The sequence below is a fragment of the Drosophila serrata genome, unplaced genomic scaffold, assembly GCF_035046125.1.
Source record: "Drosophila serrata isolate PLE 108 unplaced genomic scaffold, ASM3504612v1 contig_240, whole genome shotgun sequence".
Taxonomy (NCBI): domain Eukaryota; kingdom Metazoa; phylum Arthropoda; class Insecta; order Diptera; family Drosophilidae; genus Drosophila; species Drosophila serrata.
This window is the reverse complement of record NW_028257138.1, coordinates 5900905-5920665: the sequence shown is the minus strand read 5'-3', so window position 1 is coordinate 5920665 and position 19761 is coordinate 5900905. Positions and strand designations below refer to the sequence as shown.

General features: G+C 30.9%; 1 protein-coding gene across 2 annotated transcripts; it reads left to right on the top strand.

The window, feature by feature from the left end:
- Positions 1 to 16979: 16979 nt before the first annotated feature.
- LOC110183357 (mitochondrial basic amino acids transporter) lies at positions 16980 to 19606 on the top strand. Of its 2 annotated transcripts, XM_020951618.2 has the most exons (5): positions 16980 to 17127; positions 17293 to 17386; positions 18305 to 18389; positions 18452 to 18913; positions 18975 to 19606. In XM_020951618.2, exons 2-5 carry the CDS (start codon positions 17345 to 17347, stop codon positions 19580 to 19582), a joined length of 1197 nt encoding a protein of 398 aa, XP_020807277.2. In that variant the 5' UTR covers positions 16980 to 17127; positions 17293 to 17344; the 3' UTR covers positions 19583 to 19606. The 2 variants fall into 2 exon arrangements, with proteins under 2 accessions (XP_020807277.2, XP_086686950.1); XM_086830824.1 differs by lacking the exons at positions 16980 to 17127; positions 17293 to 17386 and adding an exon at positions 18066 to 18240.
- Positions 19607 to 19761: the final 155 nt, after the last annotated feature.

Sequence of the window (19761 nt, the reverse complement as noted above, 5' to 3'; positions counted from 1 at the left end):
ATAAATCATATATATTCTTGATCAGCATCAACAGACGAATCTTTCTAGCTATATCCCGGCGAAGAAATTTTTTTTCAGAAATTTCCCATTTTCTGAAAAAAAGGAAAGGGGTTACATCATGAAAATTTGTTGTTTATTAACCTGCTAAAAATTAACATACGAACGCTTTCCGAATTGAAATTAATGCATTTTTGGCTTAGTTATGAGATTTTTAGGTTTTGATTTATCGTAAAATTTGCATATAAAAATATAGTTATTTCCGAATAAAAAATGGTATTGCACTTTCAGTCAGAAGCTTAAAAGAACGTGAAGGAGTCATTTCCGACCCTATAAATCATATATATTCTTGATCAGCATCAACAGACGAATCTTTCTAGCTATATCCCGGCGAAGAAATTTTTTTTCAGAAATTTCCCATTTTCTGAAAAAAAGGAAAGGGGTTACATCATGAAAATTTGCAAAAATCGGCCAAAACTTAACATATTAAATGGAGTATGCAGTTCTATTAACCTGCTAAAAATTAACATACGAACGCTTTCCGAATTGAAATTAATGCATTTTTGGCTTAGTTATGAGATTTTTAGGTTTTGATTTATCGTAAAATTTGCATATAAAAATTTAGTTATTTCCGAATAAAAAATGGTATTGTACTTTCAGTCAGAAGCTTAAAAGAACGTGAAGGAGTCATTTCCGACCCTATAAATGATATATATTCTTGATCAGCATCAACCGACGAATCTTTCTAGCTGTATCCCGGCGAAAAAATTTTTTTTCAGAAATTTCCCATTTTCTGAAAAAAAGGAAAGGGGTTACATCATGAAAATTTGCAAAAATCGGCCAAAAATTAACATTTTAAATGGAGTATGCAGTTTTATTAACCTGCTAAAAATTAACATACGAACGCTTTCCGAATTGAAATTAATGCATTTTTGGCTTAGTTATGAGATTTTTAGGTTTTGATTTATCGTAAAATTTGCATATAAAAATATAGTTATTTCCGAATAAAAAATGGTATTGCACTTTCATTCAGAAGCTTAAAAGAACGTGAAGGAGTCATTTCCGACCCTATAAATCATATATATTCTTGATCAGCATCAACAGAAGAATCTTACTAGCTATATCCCGGCGAAAACATTTTTTTTCAGAAATTTCCCATTTTCTGAAAAAAAGGAAAGGGGTTACATCATGAAAATTTGCAAAAATCGGCCAAAAATTAACATTTTAAATGAAGTATGCAGTTCTATTAACCTGCTAAAAATTAACATACGAACGCTTTCCGAATTGAAATTAATGCATTTTTGGCTTAGTTATGAGATTTTTAGGTTTTGATTTATCGTAAAATTTGCATATAAAAATATAGTTATTTCCGAATAAAAAATGGTATTGCACTTTCAGTCAGAAGCTTAAAAGAACGTGAAGGAGTCATTTCCGACCCTATAAATCATATATATTCTTGATCAGCATCAACAGACGAATCTTTCTAGCTTTATCCCGGCGAAATTTTTTTTTTCAGAAATTTCCCATTTTCTGAAAAAAAGGAAAGGGGTTACATCATGAAAATTTGCAAAAATCGGCCAAAAATTAACATATTAAATGGAGTATGCAGTTTTATTAACCTGCTAAAAATTAACATACGAACGCTTTCCGAATTGAAATTAATGCATTTTTGGCTTAGTTATGAGATTTTTAGGTTTTGATTTATCGTAAAATTTGCATATAAAAATTTAGTTATTTCCGAATAAAAATTGGTATTGCACTTTCAGTCAGAAGCTTAAAAGAACGTGAAGGAGTCATTTCCGACCCTATAAATGATATATATTCTTGATCAGCATCAACAGACGAATCTTTCTAGCTTTATCCCGGCGAAGAAATTTTTTTTTCAGAAATTTCCCATTTTCTGAAAAAAAGGAAAGGGGTTACATCATGAAAATTTGCAAAAATCGGCCAAAAATTAACATTTTAAATGGAGTATGCAGTTTTATTAACCTGCTAAAAATTAACATACGAACGCTTTCCGAATTGAAATTAATGCATTTTTGGCTTAGTTATGAGATTTTTAGGTTTTGATTTATCGTAAAATTTGCATATAAAAATATAGTTATTTCCGAATAAAAAATGGTATTGCACTTTCAGTCAGAAGCTTAAAAGAACGTGAAGGAGTCATTTCCAACCCTATAAATCATATATATTCTTGATCAGCATCAACAGACGAATCTTTTTAGCTATATCCCGGCGAAGAAATTTTTTTTCAGAAATTTCCCATTTTCTGAAAAAAAGGAAAGGGGTTACATCATGAAAATTAGCAAAAATCGGCCAAAAATTAACATTTTAAATGGAGTATGCAGTTTTATTAACCTGCTAAAAATTAACATACGAACGCTTTCCGAATTGAAATTAATGCATTTTTGGCTTAGTTATGAGATTTTTAGGTTTTGATTTATCGTAAAATTTGCATATAAAAATTTAGTTATTTCCGAATAAAAAATGGTATTGCACTTTCAGTCAGAAGCTTAAAAGAACGTGAAGGAGTCATTTCCGACCCTATAAATGATATATATTCTTGATCAGCATCAACAGACGAATCTTTCTAGCTATATCCCGGCGAAGAAATTTTTTTTCAGAAATTTCCCATTTTCTGAAAAAAAGGAAAGGGGTTACATCATGAAAATTTGCAAAAATCGGCCAAAAATTAACATATTAAATGGAGTATGCAGTTTTATTAACCTGCTAAAAATTAACATACGAACGCTTTCCGAATTGAAATTAATGCATTTTTGGCTTAGTTATGAGATTTTTAGGTTTTGATTTATCGTAAAATTTGCATATAAAAATTTAGTTATTTCCGAATAAAAAATGGTATTGCACTTTCAGTCAGAAGCTTAAAAGAACGTGAAGGAGTCATTTCCGACCCTATAAATCATATATATTCTTGATCAGCATCAACAGACGAATCTTTCTAGCTATATCCCGGCGAAGAAATTTTTTTTCAGAAATTTCCCATTTTCTGAAAAAAAGGAAAGGGGTTACATCATGAAAATTTGCAAAAATCGGCCAAAACTTAACATATTAAATGGAGTATGCAGTTCTATTAACCTGCTAAAAATTAACATACGAACGCTTTCCGAATTGAAATTAATGCATTTTTGGCTTAGTTATGAGATTTTTAGGTTTTGATTTATCGTAAAATTTGCATATAAAAATTTAGTTATTTCCGAATAAAAAATGGTATTGCACTTTCAGTCAGAAGCTTAAAAGAACGTGAAGGAGTCATTTCCGACCCTATAAATGATATATATTCTTGATCAGCATCAACCGACGAATCTTTCTAGCTGTATCCCGGCGAAAAAATTTTTTTTCAGAAATTTCCCATTTTCTGAAAAAAAGGAAAGGGGTTACATCATGAAAATTTGCAAAAATCGGCCAAAAATTAACATTTTAAATGGAGTATGCAGTTTTATTAACCTGCTAAAAATTAACATACGAACGCTTTCCGAATTGAAATTAATGCATTTTTGGCTTAGTTATGAGATTTTTAGGTTTTGATTTATCGTAAAATTTGCTTATAAAAATATAGTTATTTCCGAATAAAAAATGGTATTGCACTTTCATTCAGAAGCTTAAAAGAACGTGAAGGAGTCATTTCCGACCCTATAAATCATATATATTCTTGATCAGCATCAACAGAAGAATCTTACTAGCTATATCCCGGCGAAAACATTTTTTTTCAGAAATTTCCCATTTTCTGAAAAAAAGGAAAGGGGTTACATCATGAAAATTTGCAAAAATCGGCCAAAAATTAACATTTTAAATGGAGTATGCAGTTCTATTAACCTGCTAAAAATTAACATACGAACGCTTTCCGAATTGAAATTAATGCATTTTTGGCTTAGTTATGAGATTTTTAGGTTTTGATTTATCGTAAAATTTGCATATAAAAATATAGTTATTTCCGAATAAAAAATGGTATTGCACTTTCAGTCAGAAGCTTAAAAGAACGTGAAGGAGTCATTTCCGACCCTATAAATCATATATATTCTTGATCAGCATCAACAGACGAATCTTTCTAGCTTTATCCCGGCGAAAAAATTTTTTTTCAGAAATTTCCCATTTTCTGAAAAAAAGGAAAGGGGTTACATCATGAAAATTTGCAAAAATCGGCCAAAAATTAACATTTTAAATGGAGTATGCAGTTTTATTAACCTGCTAAAAATTAACATACGAACGCTTTCCGAATTGAAATTAATGCATTTTTGGCTTAGTTATGAGATTTTTAGGTTTTGATTTATCGTAAAATTTGCATATAAAAATATAGTTATTTCCGAATAAAAAATGGTATTGCACTTTCAGTCAGAAGCTTAAAAGAACGTGAAGGAGTCATTTCCGAACCTATAAATCATATATATTCTTGATCAGCATCAACAGACGAATCTTACTAGCTATATCCCGGCGAAAACATTTTTTTTCAGAAATTTCCCATTTTCTGAAAAAAAGGAAAGGGGTTACATCATGAAAATTTGCAAAAATCGGCCAAAAATTAACATTTTAAATGGAGTATGCAGTTCTATTAACCTGCTAAAAATTAACATACGAACGCTTTCCGAATTGAAATTAATGCATTTTTGGCTTAGTTATGAGATTTTTAGGTTTTGATTTATCGTAAAATTTGCATATAAAATATAGTTATTTCCGAATAAAAAATGGTATTGCACTTTCAGTCAGAAGCTTAAAAGAACGTGAAGGAGTCATTTCCGACCCTATAAATCATATATATTCTTGATCAGCATCAACAGACGAATCTTTCTAGCTATATCCCGGCGAAGAAATTTTTTTTCAGAAATTTCCCATTTTCTGAAAAAAAGGAAAGGGGTTACATCATGAAAATTTGCAAAAATCGGCCAAAAATTAACATATTAAATGGAGTATGCAGTTTTATTAACCTGCTAAAAATTAACATACGAACGCTTTCCGAATTGAAATTAATGCATTTTTGGCTTAGTTATGAGATTTTTAGGTTTTGATTTATCGTAAAATTTGCATATAAAAATTTAGTTATTTCCGAATAAAAAATGGTATTGCACTTTCAGTCAGAAGCTTAAAAGAACGTGAAGGAGTCATTTCCGACCCTATAAATGATATATATTCTTGATCAGCATCAACAGACGAATCTTTCTAGCTGTATCCCGGCGAAAAAAATTTTTTTCAGAAATTTCCCATTTTCTGAAAAAAAGGAAAGGGGTTACATCATGAAAATTTGCAAAAATCGGCCAAAAATTAACATTTTAAATGGAGTATGCAGTTTTATTAACCTGCTAAAAATTAACATACGAACGCTTTCCGAATTGAAATTAATGCATTTTTGGCTTAGTTATGAGATTTTTAGGTTTTGATTTATCGTAAAATTTGCATATAAAAATATAGTTATTTCCGAATAAAAAATGGTATTGCACTTTCAGTCAGAAGCTTAAAAGAACGTGAAGGAGTCATTTCCGACCCTATAAATCATATATATTCTTGATCAGCATCAACAGACGAATCTTACTAGCTATATCCCGGCGAAAACATTTTTTTTCAGAAATTTCCCATTTTCTGAAAAAAAGGAAAGGGGTTACATCATGAAAATTTGCAAAAATCGGCCAAAAATTAACATTTTAAATGGAGTATGCAGTTCTATTAACCTGCTAAAAATTAACATACGAACGCTTTCCGAATTGAAATTAATGCATTTTTGGCTTAGTTATGAGATTTTTAGGTTTTGATTTATCGTAAAATTTGCATATAAAAATATAGTTATTTCCGAATAAAAAATGGTATTGCACTTTCAGTCAGAAGCTTAAAAGAACGTGAAGGAGTCATTTCCGACCCTATAAATCATATATATTCTTGATCAGCATCAACAGACGAATCTTTCTAGCTTTATCCCGGCGAAAAAATTTTTTTTCAGAAATTTCCCATTTTCTGAAAAAAAGGAAAGGGGTTACATCATGAAAATTTGCAAAAATCGGCCAAAAATTAACATTTTAAATGGAGTATGCAGTTTTATTAACCTGCTAAAAATTAACATACGAACGCTTTCCGAATTGAAATTAATGCATTTTTGGCTTAGTTATGAGATTTTTAGGTTTTGATTTATCGTAAAATTTGCATATAAAAATTTAGTTATTTCCGAATAAAAAATGGTATTGCACTTTCAGTCAGAAGCTTAAAAGAACGTGAAGGAGTCATTTCCGACCCTATAAATGATATATATTCTTGATCAGCATCAACAGACGAATCTTTCTAGCTGTATCCCGGCGAAAAAAATTTTTTTCAGAAATTTCCCATTTTCTGAAAAAAAGGAAAGGGGTTACATCATGAAAATTTGCAAAAATCGGCCAAAAATTAACATTTTAAATGGAGTATGCAGTTTTATTAACCTGCTAAAAATTAACATACGAACGCTTTCCGAATTGAAATTAATGCATTTTTGGCTTAGTTATGAGATTTTTAGGTTTTGATTTATCGTAAAATTTGCATATAAAAATATAGTTATTTCCGAATAAAAAATGGTATTGCACTTTCAGTCAGAAGCTTAAAAGAACGTGAAGGAGTCATTTCCGACCCTATAAATCATATATATTCTTGATCAGCATCAACAGACGAATCTTACTAGCTATATCCCGGCGAAAACATTTTTTTTCAGAAATTTCCCATTTTCTGAAAAAAAGGAAAGGGGTTACATCATGAAAATTTGCAAAAATCGGCCAAAAATTAACATTTTAAATGGAGTATGCAGTTCTATTAACCTGCTAAAAATTAACATACGAACGCTTTCCGAATTGAAATTAATGCATTTTTGGCTTAGTTATGAGATTTTTAGGTTTTGATTTATCGTAAAATTTGCATATAAAAATATAGTTATTTCCGAATAAAAAATGGTATTGCACTTTCAGTCAGAAGCTTAAAAGAACGTGAAGGAGTCATTTCCGACCCTATAAATCATATATATTCTTGATCAGCATCAACAGACGAATCTTTCTAGCTTTATCCCGGCGAAAAAATTTTTTTTCAGAAATTTCCCATTTTCTGAAAAAAAGGAAAGGGGTTACATCATGAAAATTTGCAAAAATCGGCCAAAAATTAACATTTTAAATGGAGTATGCAGTTTTATTAACCTGCTAAAAATTAACATACGAACGCTTTCCGAATTGAAATTAATGCATTTTTGGCTTAGTTATGAGATTTTTAGGTTTTGATTTATCGTAAAATTTGCATATAAAAATATAGTTATTTCCGAATAAAAAATGGTATTGCACTTTCAGTCAGAAGCTTAAAAGAACGTGAAGGAGTCATTTCCGAACCTATAAATCATATATATTCTTGATCAGCATCAACAGACGAATCTTACTAGCTATATCCCGGCGAAAACATTTTTTTTCAGAAATTTCCCATTTTCTGAAAAAAAGGAAAGGGGTTACATCATGAAAATTTGCAAAAATCGGCCAAAAATTAACATTTTAAATGGAGTATGCAGTTCTATTAACCTGCTAAAAATTAACATACGAACGCTTTCCGAATTGAAATTAATGCATTTTTGGCTTAGTTATGAGATTTTTAGGTTTTGATTTATCGTAAAATTTGCATATAAAATATAGTTATTTCCGAATAAAAAATGGTATTGCACTTTCAGTCAGAAGCTTAAAAGAACGTGAAGGAGTCATTTCCGACCCTATAAATCATATATATTCTTGATCAGCATCAACAGACGAATCTTTCTAGCTATATCCCGGCGAAGAAATTTTTTTTCAGAAATTTCCCATTTTCTGAAAAAAAGGAAAGGGGTTACATCATGAAAATTTGCAAAAATCGGCCAAAAATTAACATTTTAAATGAAGTATGCAGTTCTATTAACCTGCTAAAAATTAACATACGAACGCTTTCCGAATTGAAATTAATGCATTTTTGGCTTAGTTATGAGATTTTTAGGTTTTGATTTATCGTAAAATTTGCATATAAAAATATAGTTATTTCCGAATAAAAAATGGTATTGCACTTTCAGTCAGAAGCTTAAAAGAACGTGAAGGAGTCATTTCCGACCCTATAAATCATATATATTCTTGATCAGCATCAACAGACGAATCTTTCTAGCTTTATCCCGGCGAAAAAATTTTTTTTCAGAAATTTCCCATTTTCTGAAAAAAAGGAAAGGGGTTACATCATGAAAATTTGCAAAAATCGGCCAAAAATTAACATATTAAATGGAGTATGCAGTTTTATTAACCTGCTAAAAATTAACATACGAACGCTTTCCGAATTGAAATTAATGCATTTTTGGCTTAGTTATGAGATTTTTAGGTTTTGATTTATCGTAAAATTTGCATATAAAAATATAGTTATTTCCGAATAAAAAATGGTATTGCACTTTCAGTCAGAAGCTTAAAAGAACGTGAAGGAGTCATTTCCAACCCTATAAATCATATATATTCTTGATCAGCATCAACAGACGAATCTTTTTAGCTATATCCCGGCGAAGAAATTTTTTTTCAGAAATTTCCCATTTTCTGAAAAAAAGGAAAGGGGTTACATCATGAAAATTTGCAAAAATCGGCCAAAAATTAACATTTTAAATGGAGTATGCAGTTTTATTAACCTGCTAAAAATTAACATACGAACGCTTTCCGAATTGAAATTAATGCATTTTTGGCTTAGTTATGAGATTTTTAGGTTTTGATTTATCGTAAAATTTGCATATAAAAATTTAGTTATTTCCGAATAAAAAATGGTATTGCACTTTCAGTCAGAAGCTTAAAAGAACGTGAAGGAGTCATTTCCGACCCTATAAATGATATATATTCTTGATCAGCATCAACAGACGAATCTTTCTAGCTATATCCCGGCGAAGAAATTTTTTTTCAGAAATTTCCCATTTTCTGAAAAAAAGGAAAGGGGTTACATCATGAAAATTTGCAAAAATCGGCCAAAAATTAACATATTAAATGGAGTATGCAGTTTTATTAACCTGCTAAAAATTAACATACGAACGCTTTCCGAATTGAAATTAATGCATTTTTGGCTTAGTTATGAGATTTTTAGGTTTTGATTTATCGTAAAATTTGCATATAAAAATTTAGTTATTTCCGAATAAAAAATGGTATTGCACTTTCAGTCAGAAGCTTAAAAGAACGTGAAGGAGTCATTTCCGACCCTATAAATGATATATATTCTTGATCAGCATCAACAGACGAATCTTTCTAGCTATATCCCGGCGAAGAAATTTTTTTTCAGAAATTTCCCATTTTCTGAAAAAAAGGAAAGGGGTTACATCATGAAAATTTGCAAAAATCGGCCAAAAATTAACATATTAAATGGAGTATGCAGTTTTATTAACCTGCTAAAAATTAACATACGAACGCTTTCCGAATTGAAATTAATGCATTTTTGGCTTAGTTATGAGATTTTTAGGTTTTGATTTATCGTAAAATTTGCATATAAAAATTTAGTTATTTCCGAATAAAAAATGGTATTGCACTTTCAGTCAGAAGCTTAAAAGAACGTGAAGGAGTCATTTCCGACCCTATAAATCATATATATTCTTGATCAGCATCAACAGACGAATCTTTCTAGCTATATCCCGGCGAAGAAATTTTTTTTCAGAAATTTCCCATTTTCTGAAAAAAAGGAAAGGGGTTACATCATGAAAATTTGTTGTTTATTAACCTGCTAAAAATTAACATACGAACGCTTTCCGAACTGAAATTAATGCATTTTTGGCTTAGTTATGAGATTTTTAGGTTTTGATTTATCGTAAAATTTGCATATAAAAATATAGTTATTTCCGAATAAAAAATGGTATTGCACTTTCAGTCAGAAGCTTAAAAGAACGTGAAGGAGTCATTTCCGACCCTATAAATCATATATATTCTTGATCAGCATCAACAGACGAATCTTTCTAGCTATATCCCGGCGAAGAAATTTTTTTTTCAGAAATTTCCCATTTTCTGAAAAAAAGGAAAGGGGTTACATCATGAAAATTTGCAAAAATCGGCCAAAAATTAACATATTAAATGGAGTATGCAGTTTTATTAACCTGCTAAAAATTAACATACGAACGCTTTCCGAATTGAAATTAATGCATTTTTGGCTTAGTTATGAGATTTTTAGGTTTTGATTTATCGTAAAATTTGCATATAAAAATTTAGTTATTTCCGAATAAAAAATGGTATTGCACTTTCAGTCAGAAGCTTAAAAGAACGTGAAGGAGTCATTTCCGACCCTATAAATGATATATATTCTTGATCAGCATCAACAGACGAATCTTTCTAGCTATATCCCGGCGAAGAAATTTTTTTTCAGAAATTTCCCATTTTCTGAAAAAAGGGAAAGGGGTTACATCATGAAAATTTGCAAAAATCGGCCAAAAATTAACATATTAAATGGAGTATGCAGTTTTATTAACCTGCTAAAAATTAACATACGAACGCTTTCCGAATTGAAATTAATGCATTTTTGGCTTAGTTATGAGATTTTTAGGTTTTGATTTATCGTAAAATTTGCATATAAAAATTTAGTTATTTCCGAATAAAAAATGGTATTGCACTTTCAGTCAGAAGCTTAAAAGAACGTGAAGGAGTCATTTCCGACCCTATAAATCATATATATTCTTGATCAGCATCAACAGACGAATCTTTCTAGCTATATCCCGGCGAAAATTTTTTTTTCAGAAATTTCCCATTTTCTGAAAAAAAGGAAAGGGGTTACATCATGAAAATTTGCAAAAATCGGCCAAAAATTAACATATTAAATGGAGTATGCAGTTTTATTAACCTGCTAAAAATTAACATACGAACGCTTTCCGAATTGAAATTAATGCATTTTTGGCTTAGTTATGAGATTTTTAGGTTTTGATTTATCGTAAAATTTGCATATAAAAATTTAGTTATTTCCGAATAAAAAATGGTATTGCACTTTCAGTCAGAAGCTTAAAAGAACGTGAAGGAGTCATTTCCGACCCTATAAATCATATATATTCTTGATCAGCATCAACAGACGAATCTTTCTAGCTATATCCCGGCGAAAATTTTTTTTTCAGAAATTTCCCATTTTCTGAAAAAAAGGAAAGGGGTTACATCATGAAAATTTGCAAAAATCGGCCAAAAATTAACATATTAAATGGAGTATGCAGTTTTATTAACCTGCTAAAAATTAACATACGAACGCTTTCCGAATTGAAATTAATGCATTTTTGGCTTAGTTATGAGATTTTTAGGTTTTGATTTATCGTAAAATTTGCATATAAAAATTTAGTTATTTCCGAATAAAAAATGGTATTGCACTTTCAGTCAGAAGCTTAAAAGAACGTGAAGGAGTCATTTCCGACCCTATAAATGATATATATTCTTGATCAGCATCAACAGACGAATCTTTCTAGCTATATCCCGGCGAAGAAATTTTTTTTCAGAAATTTCCCATTTTCTGAAAAAAAGGAAAGGGGTTACATCATGAAAATTTGCAAAAATCGGCCAAAAATTGACATATTAAATGGAGTATGCAGTTTTATTAACCTGCTAAAAATTAACATACGAACGCTTTCCGAATTGAAATTAATGCATTTTTGGCTTAGTTATGAGATTTTTAGGTTTTGATTTATCGTAAAATTTGCATATAAAAATTTAGTTATTTCCGAATAAAAAATGGTATTGCACTTTCACTCAGAAGCTTAAAAGAACGTGAAGGAGTCATTTCCGACCCTATAAATGATATATATTCTTGATCAGCATCAACAGACGAATCTTTCTAGCTATATCCCGGCGAAGAAATTTTTTTTTCAGAAATTTCCCATTTTCTGAAAAAAAGGAAAGGGGTTACATCATGAAAATTTGCAAAAATCGGCCAAAAATTAACATATTAAATGGAGTATGCAGTTTTATTAACCTGCTAAAAATTAACATACGAACGCTTTCCGAATTGAAATTAATGCATTTTTGGCTTAGTTATGAGATTTTTAGGTTTTGATTTATCGTAAAATTTGCATATAAAAATTTAGTTATTTCCGAATAAGAAATGGTATTGCACTTTCAGTCAGAAGCTTAAAAGAACGTGAAGGAGTCATTTCCGACCCTATAAATCATATATATTCTTGATCAGCATCAACAGACGAATCTTTCTAGCTATATCCCGGCGAAAATTTTTTTTTCAGAAATTTCCCATTTTCTGAAAAAAAGGAAAGGGGTTACATCATGAAAATTTGCAAAAATCGGCCAAAAATTAACATATTAAATGGAGTATGCAGTTTTATTAACCTGCTAAAAATTAACATACGAACGCTTTCCGAATTGAAATTAATGCATTTTTGGCTTAGTTATGAGATTTTTAGGTTTTGATTTATCGTAAAATTTGCATATAAAAATTTAGTTATTTCCGAATAAAAAATGGTATTGCACTTTCAGTCAGAAGCTTAAAAGAACGTGAAGGAGTCATTTCCGACCCTATAAATGATATATATTCTTGATCAGCATCAACAGACGAATCTTTCTAGCTGTATCCCGGCGAAAAAATTTTTTTTCAGAAATTTCCCATTTTCTGAAAAAAAGGAAATGGGTTACATCATGAAAATTTGCAAAAATCGTCCAAAAATTAACATTTTAAATGGAGTATGCAGTTTTATTAACCTGCTAAAAATTAACATACGAACGCTTTCCGAATTGAAATTAATGCATTTTTGGCTTAGTTATGAGATTTTTAGGTTTTGATTTATCGTAAAATTTGCATATAAAAATATAGTTATTTCCGAATAAAAAATGGTATTGCACTTTCAGTCAGAAGCTTAAAAGAACGTGAAGGAGTCATTTCCGACCCTATAAATCATATATATTCTTGATCAGCATCAACAAACAAATCTTTCTATCTATATCCCGGCGAAAACATTTTTTTTCAGAAATTTCCCATTTTCTGAAAAAAAGGAAAGGGGTTACATCATGAAAATTTGCAAAAATCGGCCAAAAATTAACATTTTAAATGGAGTATGCAGTTTTATTAACCTGCTAAAAATTAACATACGAACGCTTTCCGAATTGAAATTAATGCATTTTTGGCTTAGTTATGAGATTTTTAGGTTTTGATTTATCGTAAAATTTGCATATAAAAATATAGTTATTTCCGAATAAAAAATGGTATTGCACTTTCAGTCAGAAGCTTAAAAGAACGTGAAGGAGTCATTTCCGACCCTATAAATGATATATATTCTTGATCAGCATCAACAGACGAATCTTACTAGCTATATCCCGGCGAAAACATTTTTTTTCAGAAATTTCCCATTTTCTGAAAAAAAGGAAATGGGTTACATCATGAAAATTTGCAAAAATCGGCCAAAAATTAACATTTTAAATGGAGTATGCAGTTCTATTAACCTGCTAAAAATTAACATACGAACGCTTTCCGAATTGAAATTAATGCATTTTTGGCTTAGTTATGAGATTTTTAGGTTTTGATTTATCGTAAAATTTGCATATAAAAATATAGTTATTTCCGAATAAAAAATGGTATTGCACTTTCAGTCAGAAGCTTAAAAGAACGTGAAGGAGTCATTTCCGACCCTATAAATCATGTATATTCTTGATCAGCATCAACAGACGAATCTTTCTAGCTTTATCCCGGCGAAAAAATTTTTTTTCAGAAATTTCCCATTTTCTGAAAAAAAGGAAAGGGGTTACATCATGAAAATTTGCAAAAATCGGCCAAAAATTAACATTTTAAATGGAGTATGCAGTTTTATTAACCTGCTAAAAATTAACATACGAACGCTTTCCGAATTGAAATTAATGCATTTTTGGCTTTGTTATGAGAATTTTAGGTTTTGATTTATCGTAAAATTTGCATATAAAAATATAGTTATTTCCGAATAAAAAATGGTATTGCACTTTCAGTCAGAAGCTTAAAAGAACGTGAAGGAGTCATTTCCGACCCTATAAATCATATATATTCTTGATCAGTATCAACAGACGAATCTTTCTAGCTTTATCCCGGCGAAAAAATTTTTTTTCAGAAATTTCCCATTTTCTGAAAAAAAGGAAAGGGGTTACATCATGAAAATTTGCAAAAATCGGCCAAAAATTAACATTTTAAATGGAGTATGCAGTTTTATTAACCTGCTAAAAATTAACATACGAACGCTTTCCGAATTGAAATTAATGCATTTTTGGCTTAGTTATGAGAATTTTAGGTTTTGATTTATCGTAAAATTTGCATATAAAAATATAGTTATTTCCGAATAAAAAATGGTATTGCACTTTCAGTCAGAAGCTTAAAAGAACGTGAAGGAGTCATTTCCGACCCTATAAATCATATATATTCTTGATCAGTATCAACAGACGAATCTTTCTAGCTATATCCCGGCGAAGAAATTTTTTTTCAGAAATTTCCCATTTTCTGAAAAAAAGGAAAGGGCTTACATCATGAAAATTTGCAAAAATCGGCCAAAAATTAACATTTTAAATGGAGTATGCAGTTCTATTAACCTGCTAAAAATTAACATACGAACGCTTTCCGAATTGAAATTAATGAATTTTTGGCTTAGTTATGAGATTTTTAGGTTTTGATTTATCGTAAAATTTGCATATAAAAATTTAGTTATTTCCGAATAAAAAATGGTATTGCACTTTCAGTCAGAAGCTTAAAAGAACGTGAAGGAGTCATTTCCGACCCTATAAATGATATATATTCTTGATCAGCATCAACAGACGAATCTTTCTAGCTATATCCCGGCGAAGAAATTTTTTTTCAGAAATTTCCCATTTTCTGAAAAAAAGGAAAGGGGTTACATCATGAAAATTTGCAAAAATCGGCCAAAAATTAACATTTTAAATGGAGTATGCAGTTCTATTAACCTGCTAAAAATTAACATACGAACGCTTTCCGAATTGAAATTAATGCATTTTTGGCTTAGTTATGAGAATTTTAGGTTTTGATTTATCGTAAAATTTGCATATAAAAATATAGTTATTTCCGAATAAAAAATGGTATTGCACTTTCAGTCAGAAGCTTAAACGAAAGTGAAGGAGTCATTTCCGACCCTATAAATCATATATATTCTTGATCAGCATCAACAGACGAATCTTACTAGCTATATCCCGGCGAAAAAATTTTTTTTCAGAAATTTCCCATTTTCTGAAAAAAAGGAAAGGGGTTACATCATGAAAATTTGCAAAAATCGGAGAAACATTCACATTTTAAATGGAGTATGCAGTTTTATTAACCTTCTAAAAATTAACATATGAACGCTTTCCGAATTGAAATTAATGCATTTTTGGCTTAGTTATGAGATTTTTAGGTTTTGATTTGTCCTAAAATTTGCATATAAAAATATAGTTAATTCCGAATAAAAAATGGTATTGCACTTTCAGTCAGAAGCTTAAAAGAACGTGAAGGAGTCATTTCCGACCCTATAAATCATATATATTCTTGATCAGCATCAACAAACAAATCTTTCTATCTATATCCCGGCGAAAACATTTTTTTTCAGAAATTTCCCATTTTCTGAAAAAAAGGAAAGGGGTTACATCATGAAAATTTGCAAAAATCGGAGAAACATTCACATTTTAAATGGAGTATGCAGTTTTGCTAACCTGCTAAAAATTAACATACGAACGCTTTCCAAATTGAAATTAATGCATTTTTGGCTTAGTTATGAGATTTTTAGGTTTTGATTTGTCGTAAAATTTTCATATTAAAATATAGTTAATTCCGATAAAAAAATGGTATTGCACTTTCAGTCAGAAGCTTAAACGAAAGTGAAGGAGTCATTTCCGACCCTATAAATCATATATATTCTTGATCAGCATCAACAGACGAATCTTTCTAGCTATATCCCGGCGAAAAAAATTTTTTTCAGAAATTTCCCATTTTCTGAAAAAAATGAAAGGGGTTACATCATGAAATTTCCCATTTTCTGAAAAAAAGGAAAGGGGTTACATCATGAAAATTTGCAAAAATCGGCCAAAAATTAACATTTTAAATGGAGTATGCAGTTTTATTAACCTGCTAAAAATTAACATACGAACGCTTTCCGAATTGAAATTAATGCATTTTGGCTTAGTTATGAGATTTTTAAGTTTTGGTTTGTCGTAAAATTTGCATATAAAAATATAGTTAATTCCGATTAAAAAATGGTATTGCACTTTCAGTCAGAAGCTTAAAAGAAAGTGAAGGGGTCATTTCCGACCCTATAAATCATATATATTCTTGATCAGCATCAACAGACGAATCTTTCTAGCTATATCCCGGTGAAAAAATTTTTTTTCAGAAATTTCCCATTTTCTGAAAAAAAGGAAAGGGGTTACATCATGAAAATGTTCAAAAATTGGCCAAAAATTAACATTTTAAATGGAGTATGCAGTTTTATTAACCTGCTAAAAATTAACATACGAACGCTTTCCGAATTGAAATTAATGCATTTTGGCTTAGTTATGAGATTTTTAAGTTTTGGTTTGTCGTAAAATTTGCATATAAAAATATAGTTAATTCCGATTAAAAATGGTATTTCACTCTCAGTTAGAAGCTTAAAAGAAAGTGAAGGAGTCATTACCGACCCTATAATTCATATATATTCTTTATCAGCATCAAATCCGCGAATCTTTCTAGCTATATTCGGGCGAAAAATGGTTTTTTCTGAAATTTCCCATTTTCTACAAAAAAAAGAAAAGGGGTTACATCATGAACATTTTTCTTTCGACAAAAATGTTCACGGTTTTACATTCGGAAAGGTGTCCGAATTGAAATTAATGAATTTTTGGCTTAGTTTTGAAGTTTTTAAAATTTTATTTATAGAATCTTGTTAAATTTTGAAGATCTCATTTCCGACTATATTGAGTATGTAGTTTTGTTGCCATTATAAAAACTAGCATAAAAAAGATTTCAGAATTGAAATTAATACATTTTTGGCTTAGTTATAGCATTTACTGAAATATAAAGATTTCGTTTATTATAAAATATACTTTCGATGTTTTAATTTGTAGGTCTTTCGAAGTAAACAAAGCTGGCATGTCTAACATAATAACCTAAAACTCTAAAATTCACATATATCAACAATTATGTTTCTATTTTCAAAATAATATGGAAAATATGTAATTGACCGCAGACATAGGGTATTCCTACACGGTAAGTAACAGTGTTTTTCAAAACATTTCAGTGCCGCAATAGGATTGGCTATAATATATTGATTTGAAGAGAAATTGCAAAATATTTCCATTAATTTAAAACAAAGTTCAAACACCTTTGTATTCTTCTTGGCTTATTAGTTGGATTAAATTGTATTCTTTTCAGCATAATTTCCAAAGGCCGTGAGACTTACAACTTCATACCTAACAACTTTAAGATGAATCCCGTAATGATAATATTCCGAGATGGCAATAGAAAGGTAAAATTAAACTAGTTACTGTATGTTCTTTTAAAAACAGCGGTCTTAAACTTACTGACAAATTGTGCAAATTGTATTGGCGAAACAAAATTGGTCTTGTGAGAAAAAAGTTCAGATTAAAAACAAATGTATTTCAAGATCAATAATTTTTTTTTAATTTAAATTTTATTTTTAGCTATTTTTCTAAAAGAATATAAAAACATGTTATTTGTACTCTACCTAGTCTTTGATGCCCAACTCCGATTAGATTTCTGAAAAAGGTCAGTCAAATGACACTTTAAAATTCTTAATCTCTCACACAAAGAACGAGTAGCGACAAAATGTGAAAATGTCCCAAGCTGGGCTTTAATTACATAATATAGAATCAAATTGATTACATATAATTATTTTTGAGTATGGGCCATCGAATACCCTATATAAAATGTGATTTCAAAAAGATTAAATTGAAGTGTTAAAATTCTTAAGTCCATAAAATAATTTCTATTTTAGGTAGAACCCAATTTAAATGTAAGGTTCTTCCTAAAAATCCTAAATTTAATGAAGAAACTGTGTATTAGGTATAATTAAGACAAAATGTATAAAGAAATCTTTAGTTTTTAATTGTCTGTGTTTGTATTAAAACATTATAAGCCTCTTATCAGTTATTCTAACCTCCGGCAATGAAAAAACTCAACGCGACAACTGAAAAATTTGTTTGAGACGCGCACGCGACAATGTGTTTCTAGTGAAATATTCATATATTTTGATTATTTTAAAGAGTTTATAAAAAATTAAATAATAAAATAAATTCGACAATCAATGAACCAAGTGTAAAGTTTAGTTGTAATTAAAATTCAAGTTTCCAAAGACTCAAGGTGTATTTGCGCATCGTTCTCAGCGTGTTTTCTACTTTATATAATATTTTATATTTTCAATCAGGATCCATATACAGAATTTCAACTGGTACCTACATCCGTTTTATCGGTGAAAATGCTTGTGGATTTTGGGGCTGGACTTTTAGGCGGTAATAGTGCCTCTCTTCTACCGGAAGACATCCGTAATATTTCGATTCTTCTTCGTATTTAGGAGCTGCCGGTGTCCTTGTCGGCCACCCCTTCGACACTGTGAAGGTTCACATGCAAATGGATGATCCTCATAACCCCAAATATAAAGGAACCTTTCACTGCCTGAAAACTATAATTCAAAAGGACGGTGTCAGGGGATTGTACCGCGGCATTACCAGTCCCATTGGTGGCATCGGATTCGTGAATGCCATCGTCTTCGGGGTCTATGGAAATGTGCAACGTTTATCCCCCGATCCCGATTCACTGATGTCCCACTTCTATGCCGGCTCCGTCGCCGGTGTGGCTCAGAGTTTCGTCTGCGCGCCGATGGAACTGGCCAAGACGAGGCTTCAGTTGGCAACGCAAATCGATACTGGCATCAAGTTCAGAGGACCCATTCACTGCCTCACGCATATTTTAAGAACGGAGGGCATAAGGGCCACCTACAAGGGATTACTAGCTACCATTCTAAGAGATATTCCAGGTGAGTTCATTAGTGTTCTCAAAACTAAAATGACTTATTAGAACATCCTTGATTTTTTCAGGATTCGCCAGCTACTTCGTATCTTACGAGTTCCTCATGCGTCAGGTGGAGACGCCAAGCATAGCGTATACCCTGACAGCGGGAGGAAGTGCCGGATGTGCGTCCTGGCTATTCTGCTATCCCATCGATGTGGTAAAAACGCACATGCAGGCTGATGCCTTGGGCAAGGAAGCCAAGTACAATGGATTCATAGACTGTGCAATAAAAGGCTTTAGAAGTGACGGGCTGCAATATTTCTTTCGAGGACTGAACTCGACGCTAATTAGATCATTTCCCATGAACGCTGCCTGCTTTTTAGTGGTATCTTTGGTGCTGAATTTTTTCAACGCCAAGGATGGCATGGATTCCATAGATCACATCGCCGAGCAGCCATTAAACGTCGTAACCTTGGAAAATACAAAGCAAACGGACTTCGATACCACCGCCCCGTCGACTGTTGAGGAAGTTGTGCGAAAAATAATCACGGAAAACGCGATATCACCTCATCATCACCAGTATGTGTCCACTCCCAAGGATGCCGCTCACAGTCAGTTTACAAGCAACAGCAACACGATTAACATTTCCAAAGAATCAAAAAAAAGTTTGGCCTCCGATTGTAATTTAAAATAAAATTTCAGTTTTTATACCCGGTAACCATAGAATACAAGGTATTATACCTAGCATAGTGCCAACCGAGAATGTATATAACAGGCAGAAGCAAACATCACTGAACCCTTAAATTATATTTGGCAATTATTATAAACATCAAATTTCTCCTACTTCTGCACTACACAGTATCTCTATATATT